The sequence below is a fragment of the Piliocolobus tephrosceles genome, chromosome 4, assembly GCF_002776525.5.
Source record: "Piliocolobus tephrosceles isolate RC106 chromosome 4, ASM277652v3, whole genome shotgun sequence".
Taxonomy (NCBI): Eukaryota; Metazoa; Chordata; class Mammalia; order Primates; family Cercopithecidae; genus Piliocolobus; species Piliocolobus tephrosceles.
The window spans coordinates 158,251,104-158,267,534 of record NC_045437.1 but is presented as its reverse complement, the minus strand read 5'-3'; the positions used below and the strand labels follow the sequence as shown (position 1 = coordinate 158,267,534).

At 37.3% G+C, this 16,431-nt stretch overlaps 1 protein-coding gene across 2 annotated transcripts in view; it reads right to left on the bottom strand.

Annotated features, from left to right (window-relative positions):
* FNIP1 (folliculin interacting protein 1) overlaps positions 1 to 16,431 on the bottom strand; it is a 155,056-nt gene that overhangs the window by 69,796 nt on the left and 68,829 nt on the right. For both annotated transcript variants that reach the window (XM_023196726.2, XM_023196727.3), the window contains exons 4-6: positions 6,760 to 6,860; positions 6,434 to 6,508; positions 4,471 to 4,562 (exon numbers count right to left, since the gene is read on the bottom strand). In XM_023196726.2, the coding sequence (XP_023052494.1) occupies positions 4,471 to 4,562; positions 6,434 to 6,508; positions 6,760 to 6,860 (268 nt within the window). The remainder of the gene's footprint in view (positions 1 to 4,470; positions 4,563 to 6,433; positions 6,509 to 6,759; positions 6,861 to 16,431) is intronic.

Below are 16,431 nucleotides of genomic sequence, written 5' to 3'. Positions count from 1 at the left end.
TCAAAACTTACTCTCTCACCCATCCTTGCCTCCTTCCTGCCTAAGTAGTCATGTTATTCAAGTCTTACAATGTGCTAGGGACTTATTAAAAATCCTAAGTTCCTCCTTCCCTTCCAAAGTTAACTTTAAGTCAGCTAGGACCCCAATCCCCCATTCTTCTTCAAAAACCTCCTTCTATCAATTATTACTTCTAGTCTTTAATTTCATGATCCTTATAATTTCCTTTTTCTGTCAACACTTAAACATAGTCAAGTCTCTTCCACCACCCTCCATATATCTAATCCTACAGCAATTCAGCAGTTCTCAAAATGTCATCCAAGGACCCATGGGGTCCCCGAAACTTTCAGGGGGTCTGTGAAGTCCTCCATTTTCCAACTACACATCTGTGTGAGACAGATTTTCTTGATACACTTCAATGAAAATAACATATCACAAAAGACTGAATACAGATGCAGATATGAGAATTTAGCTGTATCCTCATCCAGAAATTAAGGAGACTTATAAAAATGTAAAACAATGCCACTCTTCTTACTAATTTTTTGGAGGCCTGTAATAACATGAACGGGGGTATTAGTGTAATTTTTCAAGGATTTACTAAATATTCTTCAATTTTTTGTTGTAATTTCTAACAATTTATCAATAGTTGTAATCCACATAAACAAAAGTTCTCTGCAGTCCTCGGTAATTTCTAAGTGTGTAAAGGGCTCCTAAAACCAAAAAGTTTGAGAATCACTGCTTGCATCTTGGACAAAAGTCCAAACTCTGAGTCATCCCAATTCTGACGTCTATTCTCCCCACTGAAACTGCTCGTCTAGGCCACCAAAAGCCTTCCTGTTGCTTAATTTAGTACATATTCTCTTATATTACCTTATAAGCAGTAACTGATGCTGATTATATTACACTGTAAACTTTTTTCCCATGTAACACACTCTCTGTATTTTTCCCCCTCAGTCTCAGTCTGTTTGTGTGCTTCTCTTCTCCTACCCTTTTTTTTTTTTTTTTTGAGACGGAGTCTCGCTCTGGCTGGAGTGCAGTGGTGTGATCTCGGCTCACTGCAAGCTCTGCCTCCCAGGTTCACGCTATTCTCCTGCCTCAGCCTCCCGAGTAGCTGGGACTACAGGAGCCACCACGTCCGGCTAATTTTTTTGTATTTTTAGTAGAGACGGGATTTCACTGTGTTAGCCAGGATGGTGTCGATCTCCCAACCTCGTGATCCGCGCACCTCAGCCTCCCAAAGTGCTGGGATTACAGGCATGAGCCACCGTGACCGGCCTCGTACCCCTTCTTAAAGCCAGCATTCCCCAGGGTTCCATCTTCAACACTCTTTTCTTCTCATTCTTTACATTTCCTAGGTCATCCTCCATTCCCGTGCTTTCAGTTATAATTTATGTCCTGATGATTCTCAAATCCCCAGAAGATACGGCTAACTGGTCAACTTCTATTATTTTTAAATTATTAAACACTCATCCATTTTTATGTTAAAGAGAATACCCTACAATATACCTATCTAAGTAGCTAACAACAATGGATTTCTTCACTTGGATATTCCAGTACTTCCAATTGAACATGCCTAAACCTAAAATCATCAACTCTGGTTTCTTCTATTCCCCTTAGTGAAGAGCACCAATATCCACGCAATTAAACAGCCAGCAAAGTGCCAAACTTGATTCTTCCTTTTGCCTCACCTCTTCTAATTAGCTAATCTGGTCCACTCTATGTCCCTTAGTGAATTTCTCAACAACTATCCCCACCGACACTAATTTACTGTAGGTACCATTATCTGTCATTTGGAGTACCCTGAGTAGCCTTCTAATATGGGCCTTTTCTCAAGACCACTTGCTTACCTGAATCCATTCCTACTGCAGTTAGAATACTCTTCTACAGATACAAACGTAATTTGATTGTGTTGTTATATTTCGAAAATTCCTCCCTGGTGGCCTCGAGAATGTATCTCAGAGATCTCCAACTATAAAGACTATGTTGATTAAGAACCCCTGCTGAAATCCACTGGCACATTTGTGCAAGGACACATAGCTGATAGGCTGCTCCCAGCCAATGGTTGAACACAGTAGGTATACTAAGGCAGGCCCATTTTCGGGAGACATGGGACACTTCTGACAACCAACTTTGACTCAAATAATTCCCAGGGCCTTGCCAAACCTCCCTTGAACTGTATAGCTGGCTTGAGATACTTCCAGTCAACACTCTATCCCTCTCTCCTTCATTCATGGTCAGACTTACATCACAATTCGATGGGTCGCTCAGCCTTTCCCAGCATTTTCCTCATTTTCCTTTACATAGTCATTTCCCCTAACACAACTGTTGCATGTTTAACTCTGTCTTTGGCACCTGTTAAAAAAAACAGGTAAAGGACCCGAAGCAACATATCTGCACTGGTGCCCAACTACACTAAACCAAGCATTAACTCTAAATTCCTCAGTGTGGCCTACAGTGCGTTTTGTGATCTAGCTTTTGCTCCATTCTTTCTTTTTCGTTTACTTTACCCCTACTCTGTGCTCCATACATACTGATTTATTCACATTCTTTCCACACTCTCTGATCTTTTGCCCCTAGGTCTGTGTACATACTATTGCTTCTTCACAGAACATTTATTTCCCTAGCCATCTGGCTAATCCTTCAAGCTTAGGCCTCATGTCCTCAAGGAAGCCTTCCTTGACTCTCCAGGACTGAACTGAGTGCTTCTCCTTATTTTAATCACACCCTGCTCTTAACCCTGTCTAAGAATTTACTATAGTATACTGTAATTGTTGTATTACTTTTCTGACTTCTACTAACTATAAATCCATTGAGGCAGGAACTGTGTCTGGTTCACCACTGTATCTTCAGGGCCTAACAGAGTGTTTGGCATATTACAGGTGCTCACCACATACTTATCGATTGATTGATTGATTGGAAATTGAAAGAAAGTAAGAAATGGTAGACATGCTAAAAAATCCTTGACTGACAATCAAAAGAGTGCAAATGTTGCTCATTATTTAAAGTCAGTAGTATGTAAAATGGATTTTCTACTCTACATTAAAAGAGAGGACAAGATCTAACCTCTATAGTATAATTTACCTTTATAAGTAATAATGGATTTGTGTAATTAAAATGAATTCCTTTTGGCTCGGGCACGGGGGCTCACACCTGTAATCCCAGGTCTTTGGGAGGCTGAGGCGGGTGGATCACTTGCAGTCAGGAGTTCGAGAACATCCTGGCCAACACAGCAAAACCTGTCTCTACCAAAAATACAAAAATTAGCCGGATGTGATGGCACGTGCCTGCAGTCCCAGTTACTTGGGAGGCTGAGGCAGGAGGATCGCTTGAACCCGGGAGGCACAGGTTGCAGTGAGCTAAGATCACACCACTGCACTCCAGCCTGGGTGACAGAGTGAGACTCCATCTCAAAAATCAAAAACAAACAAAAACCCATAATTACTTTCAACAAGTCCCTTGAGCTTTGAAAAGTATCAAACTATAAAGAAAAAAGATTTCATTCTTTGTCACATTTTTCCTTTATTTAAAAAAATGAAGTAATCAAGCGAGTTAAGAAAAAGCAGAACTTCTATTTTTCTATAACACACACACTATAAAGTATATGCCTAACACTATGACTAGCGCACAGTAATAGGTGTTTTATAAGCGATTGCTCATTTGAATAAACACAAATTATAAAAAATAAATAATAGGATGTCATACAGTTCAAGTTGGAAGAAAAAATTGTTTTCTACTAATATATAACAAATATTTATTTAAATTAATTATGAATAAAAGTTCTTATTAAACAGAAAATGAGAGAAATATTAATACTATTCTAATTGCTATCCCATTCCCTTGGCTACTATATAGCTTTTTATGCACCAGAAATATCACAATACAGCAGCAGTTCACTTGAGCTGTCTAGAAAAAATGACCAGAAATTTTAGAAAGTCTGTCACTTTAAAATGTAGTACTTAAATAACAACAATCAGCTAACCAAAGTACTAAATGAATTGTTACTCTAATAAATCTTTTAAGAAACATCAAATTTGAACATCTGCTCATCTGAATTACAGGTCACAAAAACAAGCATCATTTTAAAATGACTTTTATGGTTAGGGAAGACAGAAGGAAGAAGGTGTAATAGTCTTCCTCAGCTGAAATAGCCAAAAGAACTACAAAGGGCTTTTCTTATCACTGACACCTTTCAAAGATGCTTCAAATTTAACAATGAAAAACAATGAAGACAAATTAGATATATCTAAAGCAGTCTCTTTATCAGATACAAAATAAATACTGTGTTCAAATATATGAAAAATATGTTTTCCAAATAAATGTTATGCATACTGGCAATTTAAAAGGCTCTTCCACTTACAGTATTTGAAATTCTTTGTTATCATGACAGATCTGCATTATTAAGGAATAACTTCAAAAAACACTTGTTACACTGTTAATATTTTTTAAACTTATAAAATCAAAGGAACCATTTACCTATATTTCCAAGCAGTCCATTAATAACTGTGTTATTATCAGCCTTTAATGTATTGTTGTCCTGATTGATGAATTCAAGACTATCTTGTAGCCTATGGAGGGTGAGAAAAAAATTAATTCCAAATTCATTTTATGGTTTAAGGGCAATTCTTTGGACATCCTGATGAAATTTTAAGCGCAAAAACGGTTTCTTCCTATTAGCATTACAAATTAACTAACATAATCATTTAAATCAGAGGTTGGTAAACTATAGCCTAAGTGCCAGATCTAGTCTGCTGCCTCTTTTTGTAAATAAAGTTTTATTGGAACACAGCCATGCCCATTCATTTATAAACTGTATGAATGCTTTGATGCTGCAACAGCAGAGCTGAGAAACTATAACCCATTGTCTGGCTCACAAAGCCAAAAATATTTACTATCTGGATCTTTAAAGAAGAAGTTACTGAACCTGATTTAGATTATAAACAAGGTTTCCCCTCATATTTTAGACCTAAAAATATTTTCTAATTATCTGTTATGGAGAGGTGGAAGCTAGGAGGAAGAAGAGGAGAATAAATCATTAGGCAAATATCCAAAAACTATCTTTAGTCTAATATATTACAAATAACCTATATGACTTCTTTTAGTGACTCTGTCAGGATAACAAAAATAAAAGTACTTTATGCTTTTAGTGCAAAATATCCTTTCTAGAGATTTTAGGAATCATCAGAACTTAGAAAAGGTGAAAAAACTCAGGTGATTATGGCTAACATCAGTGATTCCAACACGGAATCTTTAATTTCTGCTTTAGTAGGTCTCTAATTTCGACTTTTAAAAATCAGTATTTTTGGCTTCAAGATATTTGAAAGCATCCATAATATTTTAAAGGGTATCTCCCATAGCTGGGCGTAATGGCTCACGCCAGTAATCCCAGCACTTTGGGAGGCCGAGGCGGGCGGATCATTTGAGGTCAGGAGTTCGAGACCTGCCTGGCCAACATAGTAAAACTCTGTCTCTACTAAAAATACAAAATTAGCCGGGCATGGTGGCCTGCACCTGTAGTCCCACCTACCCTGGAGGCTGAGTCAGGAGAATCGCTTGAACCCGAGAGGCAGAGGCTGCAGTGAGCTGAGATCGCGCCACTGTACTCTAGCCTGGTGACACAGTAAGGCTCCATTTCAAAAAAAAAAAAAAGAAAAAGACTACCTCCTATTTTCCTTCCAAAGAGTTACAGGTATTAGAAACTTAGCTAATAAAACTCTTCCAAACAGGTATTTTTAAGGCATTAACAATTGATGGGGGCCGTACAGAATTTCTGTAATCTGGAGTAGTTTCCTTGCTGCCTTTGACCTTGGGTTATCCCCAGGGGCTCTGACTAGCCAATGAGTCTTGCTCTGATATGGCACCTGCAAAATCTCTCTCTGGGGTCTTTTACTGCCTAACCTTAGCCCCAGTAATTTGCTAGGTTCTGGCACATGGCCCATGATCCTGACACCAGGCCTGCCTTTGTTTCAGCTTCACTATTCCAATCTTTGCATTAATAGCTTGTAATACCCTGGTGGCTATCATTATATAGTGTATATATTATGCGTAATATCAATATGGCTGACCTAGGTCAGTCCTGTCTGTAGGGTTAATTTCATAGGGGATCTGAAAATTGAAGAGCACCAACCCTACAGATTGTGGTAACTCAGGAAACTCAGTGTGGTACCGCAAAACTGAAAATCAGCATGTTGACCTAAGACGGAAATCCATTCAACATTCTACTTCCAGATACCGCTTCTAGCAGTTCACAGAAACAGAAACCACATCTCCTGTTTCTCAACTAAACTCAATTGAGAGTGAAATCTGGCCTCCATGAACTTTTAAACTTAAGGAAAGATAGAAAATCTGAACTTGTGCTCAGTGCTAAAAGCAGTTTGTTAGTTTTCATACTTTGTACATCTAAAGTAATACAATTCCCCGTGTATCCATAAGCACTTACGTATTGAGACTTCCACAAATACTGCTGCCAGTCCGAGCAGTAAACACTTTGCTAAGCATGAGCTGTGGAGGGGAACTATGAAGAAAAAGAGAAAGAGAGAGACCAAAACTAAAACACAATGGCCTTTTGGAGTTATTATAAATAAAAATGTGTAAGTCAGTCACAGAGGTTTCACAGCATAGTTGCCAATGGTAGCATTAAAACCAGAGAACATTTTAAATGGAGTATGACAAGCTCAATCTCAGTGAAGATATAAAATTCTCTCTAAAAAAAACCAAATACCTAAAAATGGACTCGTTAAAAAAAAAAATCAGAAAATTTCTCACCGAATCTGATGAATTTTTAGGGTGGATCCTTTGTAGCTCATTGCTACTGAGCCAAACATCATCTCTCCAAGCATATTGGCATCAGAAGAGCATCGAGAACCCTAAACAATAACCACACATTAACAAACTGTGTTAATTAAAAGCTTATGACTATTTCATATATTGATTTTTATTAAAATCCTTTTTATATAGTTATTCTACATTAATAATTGTAATTCTACACTGTATACGCTGTTCTGTAACTTGATTTTCTTCATTTTAAAATGTCTTCTTGATGTAACCATGTTGTTACACATAAATGTGACTAATTCCTTTTAAGAGCTGTACAATATTTTATTGCATGAAAATACCACCGTTTGTCAGACCAGTTCCCTTTATTCACGGGCATTTAGGTCACTTCCAGATTTTTGCTATTATCAATAATGCACAAGTAGGCATTCTTAACCACATCTTATGCATATGCAATGTTTCTTCAGGATAGATAATAAGTGAAATTCAAATAATAGGCAGAATAATTTTTACTACTCCCGTTGTATAAAAGAAGCATCCATAAATAGGGCAATTTATATCTATTTTGTACTTCTGTAAAGACATATCTGCGATCTACAGTTTCAATACTATGCCTATGAAAATCCTAATGGCATTTTTTATAAAAACAGAAAAACATATTAAAATTCTTATGAAACCACAGAAGACCACAATGAGCCAAATCAACCTTGAAAAAGAACAAAGCTGGCGGGCATTACACTTCCTGATTTCAAATTATACTACAAAGCTACAGTAGTGAAAACAGTAAGGTAATGACATTAAGACAGACATATAAACCAATGGAACAGAACAAAGAGACCAGAAATAAAGCTACATGTATACAGTCAACTGATCTTCAAGAAGTGTGCTAAGAATACACAATGGGGACAGGATAGTCTCTTCAACAAATGCTTCTGGGAAAACTGGATATCCACATGCAAAAGAATAAAACTGGTGTCCTGTATCATGCACAAAATCAACTCAAAATGGATTAAATGCTTACACGTATGACCTGAAACTGTAAAACTCCCAGAAGAAAATAGGAGAAAAGCTTGATGACATTGGTCTTAGCAATAATTTCACAGATATGACAGCCAAAGCACAGGTAACAAAAGCAAAAACAGACAAGTGGGACTACGTCAAACTAAACTGTTTCTGCACAGCAAAGAAAATAATCAAGAGGGCGAAAAGATAAAATACGGAATGGGAAAAAATACTTGCAAATCACCTATCTGATAAGGGATTCAGCTTCAAAATGTACCAGAAACCCCTACAACTCTATAGTAAAAACTAATAATGCAATTAAGGTCTTGAATAAACATTTCTCCAAAGAAATGTTCAAATGTTCTCCAAAGAAATGGTCATTCATACAAATGATCAACTGATACAGGAGAAATGCTCAACATTTCTAATCAGAGAAATGTATATCAAAACCACAAAACCTGTCAGGTTGGCTATAATCAAAAAAGCAAAGACAACAAGTGGTGAGGATGTGGCAAAACTGGAGCCCTTGCACACTGTTGTAGGAATGCAAAATGGTACTGTACTTATGGAAAACAACATGGCAAGTCCTCCAAAAATTAAAAATAGAACTACCATGTGATCTGGCAATTCCACTTCTGGGCATTTTTCCAAAATAATTAAAATCAGGATCTCAAAGAGATGTTAGCACTCCTATGTTCATTACAACACTATTCACAATAGCCAAGATGTGAAAATAACCCTAAATGTCCATTGACAGATGAAGAGATAAATGAAATATAATAAATACATAGAATGAAACACTATTCAGTTTTTAAAAAGAAGAAAATTCTGCAACATGCAACAACACAGATTAATCTTAAGGATGTTAGGCTAAATGAAATAAGCCAGTCACAAAAAGATAAATACTGCATGATAAGATAAATACTCCACTTATATGAGGTATTTAAAATAGCCAAATTTACAGAATCAAAGAGTAGAATGGTAGTTACCAGGGGCTGGGGTAAGGGGGAAATGTGGAGTTACCAGGGACTGTGGCAGGGGGGTAACTAATCAATGGCATTAAATTTCAAACAATTTGAATAACCTCTAGAGATCTACAGTGTACATATAGACAACAATTCCTTGTACATTTAAAAATTTAAGAGGGTAGATCTCATGTTCTTACCACAATTTTTTTTTTTAAGACTTCCTTGAGGCTGGGCACGGTGGCTCACGCTTGTAATCCCAGCATTTTGGGAGGCCGAGGCGAAAGGATCACGAGGTCAGGAGTTTGAGACCAGCCTGGCCAACATGGTGAAACCCCGTCTCTGCTAAAAATACAAAAAATTAGCTGGGCGTGGTGGTGCACGCCTGTAATCCCAGCTACTCGAGAGGCTGAGGCAGGAGAATTGCTTGAGCCCAGGAGGCAGAAGTTGTAGTAGTTGTAGTGAGTGGAGATCGGGCCACTGCACTCCAGCCTGGGTGACAGAGCAAGACTTCCTCGAAACATTAGAATGTCTTGTTTCCAAAGAACCTCCTGATAAAAAAGTTATTCTCTTTCATTATTCTTTGTCTTCACAGGAGTCAGACAACAGTTAAAGATTGAACTTATCCATTGGGATACTATTTAGATATCATGGCAAATATCACTATTTACCTACCAAGTATCTGTTCTCTAATTCTTCCTCATTTTTTGAAGTCCAGTTTGTTTTAGGGAACTAATGTGCACAACTGAAAAAAATTTCATTTCACAGGCTCACTTGAAGATAGGAGATTTAGAATAATTTTTATAATTAAAAGGTTAGTGTTATGGTTGAAGTAGCAATTTTCAGTACTCATTTACATGCATTTGACACAGCCCTGGTCAGTAAGATGTAAATGGAAGTCACTACAGATGGAGATGTCATATTATAACAACAAGGCAACAAGTACACATTAACTCCAAGTAGAAAGATAAGGGAACCATGGTCTCTGAGGGTATCTTGAAGCCCAGTATCATACCTAGATAGTACATTTTTAGGGTTATCATGTCAGGAACACAATCCCTAATTTGTTTAAGCCACTGTTTAGAGAGTGTCCCAATACCATCCTCTGATGCAATTATATACAATAAAAAAATTAATGGTTTCTAAAATATTTAGGAAAATTCTAATAACCATAAAGTGAAGAGAATCCCCATTTTACAACTGGAGACCAGGATATACAGCTGCACACTGTTTTTCATTTTATCATGTGACTCTTTTACTCCTTTGTCTGTTTACTACCTATCTTAAATTGTCCTATTATTAGGGTTAAGACAATCCCTATGTTTAAATACTTGTACCTTTCTTTAGAAGACACCTTCAAATAGCAACACATTTTTTTAATACATGGCTATTTTTATATCAGTTTCATATATGTTCATTTACATGTTTTTTTTTTTCCTTCTCAGAGCTATACTCTTAATTTTGGTCTAATAAGAGCACAAACATTATTATTATTATTATTATTATTATTATTATTATTATTATTATTATTATTTGAGATGGAGTCTTGCTCTTGTCTCCCAGGCTGGATTGCAACGGCACGATCTCGGCTCACTGCAACCTCCGCCTCCCGGGTTTCAAGTAATTCTCCTGCCTCAGCTTCCAGAGTAGCTGGGACAACATGTGCACGCCACCACACCCAGCTAATTTTTGTATTTTTAGTAGAGACGGGGTTTCACCATTTTGGCCAGGATGATAACGATCTCTTGCCCTTGTGATCTGCCCACCTTGACCTCCCAAAGTGCTGGGATTATAGGCATGAGCCACCGCGCCTGGCCCACAAAGTTAATTTTTAATAAAAAAGTCATTTCTGTCATACCTAGGTTACTAATATAGAAAGCAACTAATTTATTCTTGAGATTTGGTTAAGATCAAATTTTTATTGTAAGACACAGAGGCCTGGGTACTGAGAACATTTCAGAAATGGAGTTGAGTAATTTTTTTAATGATAAAATAGCTTTTTTAAAAAAATCAATGCCAGTATTACTTGGCAACCTAAATTACTTCTGGCTAATGACAGACATGGCAGTCTTCCCTTACAAGCTCCATAATGTGTCTAACTCCATTGTTATTTTGACTGAATTCATTATTTCTTGTACTAAGCAAGCTATACAAATTTAAATACCAAGGCATTTATAGATCTTACTATTACACAAATAAAATAATCCCCAGAAAGCAAAATATAGTAAAAATATTAATTGCTATGTAAATTTTATGACACCATATAGTTTACTATTAAGGTTCTCTTTGTCTGTTCTAACATATATTAAATAGTTACCATGAATGTGGCTGGCAAGCTATGTACTTTAATGCGACATAATCTACAACGAAACTTATAATTAAAAGGATGCTATTATCATTATTGCCTTTTTAAAAATGCCTTATTTAAAAGGTCTAAGTACTCATTCCTGAAACCTAATAATCTGTTAAACCCTGTGTAACTCAAAGAATATGTTCCACTTACCTGAAATTATATACATTTTAAAAAAATTATTATTATGCTTCTTAGTTCTGGGATACATGTGCAGAACGTGCAGGTTTGTTAAATAGGTATACATGTGCCATGGTGGTTTACTGCATCCATCAACCTGTCATCTACATTAGGTATTTTTCCTAATGCTATTCCTCCTCTAGCCCCCCCAACCCCCAACAGGCCCCAGTGTGTGATGTTCCCCTCCATGTCCATGTGCTTTCATTGATCAGCTCCCACTTATGAGCGAGAACATGCGATGTTGGTTTTCTGTTCTTGTGTTAGTTTGCTGAAAATGATGGTTTCCAGCTTCATCCATATCCCTGCAAAGGACATGAACTCATCCTTTTTTATGGCTGCACAGTATTCCATAGCGTATATGTGCCACATATTCTTTATCCAGTCTATCACTGATGGACATCTGGGTTGGTTCCAAGTCTTTGCTATTGTAAATGTGCTGCAATAAACATACGTACCCATGTGTCTCTATACTAGAATGATTTATAATCCTTTGGGTATATACCCAGTAATGGGATTGCTGGGTCAAATGGTATTTCTGGATCTAGATCCTTGAGGAATTGCCACACTGTCTTCCATAATGGTAGAACTAATTTACACTCCCACCAACAGTGTAAAAGGGTTCCTATTTCTCCACATCCTCTCCAGCATCTGTTGTTTCCTGCCTTTTTAATGATTGCCTTGCTTATCTCATTATGGTTTTGATTTGCATTTCTCTAATGACCAGTGATAATGAGCTTTTTTTCATGTTTGCCGGCTGTATAAATGTCTTCTTTTGAGAAGTGTCCGTTTGTATCCTTCATCCACTTTTTGATAGCGTTGTTTGTTTCTTGTAAATTTGTTTAAGTTCCTTGTAGATTCTGGATATTAGCCCTTTGTCAGATGGATAGATTGCAAAAGTTTTCTCCCATTCTGCAGGTTGCCTGTTGACTCTGATGATACTTTCTTTTGCTGTGCAGAAGCTCTTTAATTAGATCTCATTTGTCAATTTTGGCTTTTGTTGCCATTGCTTTTGGTGTTTTAGTCAGAGTCTTTGCCCATGCCTATGTCCTGAATGGTATTGCCTAGGTTTTCTTCTAGGGTTTTTATGGTTTTCGGTCTTACGTTTAAGTCTTTAATCCATCTTGAGTTAATTTTTGTATAAGGTGTAAGGAAGGGATCCAGTTTCAGTTTTCTGCATAAGGCTAGTAAGTTTTCCCCAACACCATTTATTGTTTTTGTCAGGTTTGTCGAAGATCAGATGGTTGTTGATGTGTGGAGTTATTTCTGAGGCCTCTGTTCTGTTCCATTGATCTATGTATCTATTTTGGTACCAGTACAATGCTGTTTTGGTTACTTTAGCCTTGTAGTATAGTTTGAAGTCAGGTAGCGTGATGCCTCCAGCTTTGTTCTTTTTGCTTAGGATTTTCTTGGCTATACAGGCTCTTTCTTGGTTCCATATGAAATTTAAAGTAGATTTTCTAATTCTGTGAAGAAAGTCGATGGTAGATTGATGGGGACAGCATTGAATCTATGAATTAGTATAGGCATGATGGCCATTTTCATGATACTGATTCTTCCTATCCATAAGCATGAAATGTTTTTCCATTTGTTTGTATCCTCTCTTTTTTCCTTGAGCAGTGGTTTGTAGTTCTCCTTGAAGAGGTCCTTCACATCCCTTGAAAGCTGGATTTCTAGGTACTTTATTCTCTTTGTAGTAATTGTGAATGGGAGTTCACTCATGATTTGGCTCTCTGTTTGTCTATTATTGGTGTATAGGAATGCTTGTGATTTTTGCACATTGATTTTGTATCCTGAGACTTTACTGAAGTTGCTTATCAGCTTAAGGAGATTTTGGACTGAGACGATCGGGTTTTCTGAATATACGATCATATCATCTGCAAACAGGGACAATTTGACTTCCTCTCTTCCTATCTGAATATGCTTTATTTCTTTCTCTTGCCTGATTGCCCTGGCCAGAATTTCCAATACTATGTTGAATAGGAGTGGTGAGAAAGGGCATCCTTATCTTGTGCTGGTTTTCAAAGTGAATGCTTCCAGCGTTTGTCCATTCGGGATGATGCTGGTTATGGTTTGTCATAAATAGGTATTGATGGAACATATTTTGAGATATGCTCCATCAATACCTAGTTTATTGAGAGTTTTTAGCATGCTAGGGTGTTGAATTTTATCGAAGGCCTTTTCTGCATCTATTGAGATAATCATGTGATTTCTGTCATTGGTTCTGTTCATTCATGTGATGGATTACGTTTATTGATTTGCATACGTTGAACCAGCCTTGCATCCCAAGGATGAAGCCAAATTGATTGTGGTGGATAGGCTTTTGGATGTGCTGCTGGATTTGTTTTGCCAGTATTTTATTGTGGATTTTCCCATTGATGTTCATCAGGATACTCGCCTGAAATTTTCTTTTTCTGTTGTGTCTCTGACAGGTTTTGGTATCAGGATGATGCTGGTCTCATAAAATTAGTTACAGAGGATTTCCTCTTTTTCTGTTGATTGGAATAGTTTCAGAAGGAATGGTACCAGCTCCAGCTCCTCTTTGTACCTCTGATAGAATTCGGCTATGAATTCATCTGGTTCTGGACCTTTTTTGCTTGGTAGGCTATTAATTACTGCCTCAATTTCAGAACTTGCTATTAGTCTATTCAGGGATTTGACTTCTCCCTGGTTTAGTCTGGGGAGGGTGTATGTGTCCAGGAATTTATCCATTTCTTCTAGATTTTCTAGTTTATTTGCGTAAAGGTGTTTATTGTATTCTATGATGGAAGTTTGTATTTCTGTGGAATCAGTGGTGATATCCCCTTTATCATTTCTTATTGTGTCTATTTGATTCTTCTCTCTTTTCCTCTTTATTAGTCTGGCTAGTGGTCTATCTATGTTGTTAATCTTTTCAAACAACCAGCTCCTAGTTTCATTGATTTTTTTAAAGGGTTTTTCCTGTCCCTATCTCCTTCAGTTCTGCTCTGATCTTAGTTATTTCTTGTCTTCTGCTAGCTTTTGAATTTGCTTTTTCTTCTCTAGTTCTTTTAATTATGATGTTAGAGTGTCAATTTTTGATCTTTCCCACTTTCTCCTGTGGGCATTTAGTGGTATAGACTTCCCTCTAAACACTGCTTTAGCTGAGTCCCAGAGATTCTGGTACGGTGTGTCTTTGTTCAAACTTATTTATTTCTGACTTCAGTTTGTTATTTACCCAGTAGTCATTCAGGAGCAGGTCGTTCAGTTTCTAAGTAGTTGTGTGGTTTGAGTGAGTTTCTTAATCCTGAGATCTAATTTGATTGCACTGTGGTCTGAGAGACTGTTTGTTATGATTTCCGTTCTTTTGCATTCGCTGGCAAGTGTTTTACTGCCAATTATGTGGTCTATTTTAGAATAAGTGTGATGTGTTGCTGAGAAGAATGTATATTCTGTTGATTTGAGGTGGAGAGTTCTGTAGATGTCTATTAGGTCCGCTTGGTCCAGAGCTGAGTTCAAGTCCTGAACTTCCTTGTTAATTGACAGTCAAGTGTTAAAGTCTCCCACTATTATTGTGTGGGAGTCTCAGTTTCTTTGTAGGTCTCTAAGAACTTGCTTTATGAATCTGGGTGCTCTTGTACTGGATGCATATATATTTACAATAGTTAGCTCTTCTTGTTGCACCGATCCCTATTGTTGCATTGATCCCTTTACCATTATGTAATGCCCTTGTCTTTTTTTTTTTTTTTTAATCTTCGCTGGTTTAAAGTCTGTTTTATCAGAGACTAGGATTGCAACCCCTGCTTTTTTTTTTTTTTTTTTTTTTTGCTTTCCATTTGCTTGGTAAATATTTCTCCTTCCTTTTATTTTGAGCCTATATGTGTCTTTGCACATGAGATGGGTCTCCTGAATACAGCACACTGATGGGTCTTGACTCGTTATCCAATTTGCCAGTCTGTGTCTTTTAATGGGGGCATTTAGTCCATTTATATTTAAGGTTAATATTGTTATGTGTGAATTTGATCCTGTCATTATGATGCATTGCTGATGCCGTTTCTTCTTAGTGTCAACAGTGTTTACAATTTCTTATGTTTTTGCAGTGGCTGGTACTGTTTTTTCCTTTCCATATTTAGTGCTTCCTTCAGGAAGCAGGCCTGGTGGTGACAAAATCTCTCAGCATTTGCTCATCTGGAAAGAATTTTATTTCTCCTTCGCTTATGAAGCTTAGTTTGGCTGGATATGAAATTCTGGGTTGAAAATTCTTTTCTTTAATAATGTTGAATATTGGCCCCTCACTCTCTTCTGGCTTCAGAGTTTCTGCAGAGAGATCCACTGTTAGTCTGATGGGCTTCCCTTTGTGTATAACCCAAACTTTCTCTCTGGCTGCCCTTAACATTTTTTCCTTCATTTCAATCTCGGTGAATCTGACAATTATGTGTCTTAGGGTTGCTCTTCTCAAGCACTATCTTTGTGGCATTCTCTGTATTTCCTGAATTTTAATGTTGGCCTGTCTTGCTAGGTTGGGGAAGTTCTCCTGGATAATATCCTGAAGAGTGTTTTCCAACCTGGTTCCATTCTCCCTGTCACTTTCAGGCACACCAATCAAACGTAGGTTTGGTCTTTTCACATAGTACCATATTTCTTGGAGGCTTTGTTTGTTCCTTTTCATTCTTTTTTCTCTAATTTTGTCTTCACTTTTTATTTCATAAAGTTGATCTTCAATCTCTGATATACTTTCTCCCGCTTGACTGACTCAGCTATTGATGCTTGTGTATGCTTCACGAAGTTCTCCTGCTGTGTTTTTCAGCTCCATCAGGTCACTTATGTTCTTCTCTAAACTGGTTACTCCAGTTAGCAATCTATCTGACCTTTTTTCCAGGTTCTCAGCTTTCTTGCATTGAGTTAGAAGATGCTCCTTTAGCTCAGAGGAGTTTGTTTCTACCTATCTTCTGAAGCTTACTTCTGTCAACTTGTCAAACTCATCCTCCATCCAGTTTTGTTCCCTTGCTGGCAAGGTGTTGTGATCCTTTTAAGGAGGAGAGGCATTCTGGTGTTTGGAATTTTCAGCCTTTTTATGCTGGTTTTTCCTCATCTTTGTGGATGTATCTATCTTTGTTCTTTGATGCTGGTGACCTTCAGATGGGGTTTTCATGAGGATGTCCTTTTTGTTGATGTTGATGCTATTTCTTTCTGTTTGTTAATTTTCCTTCT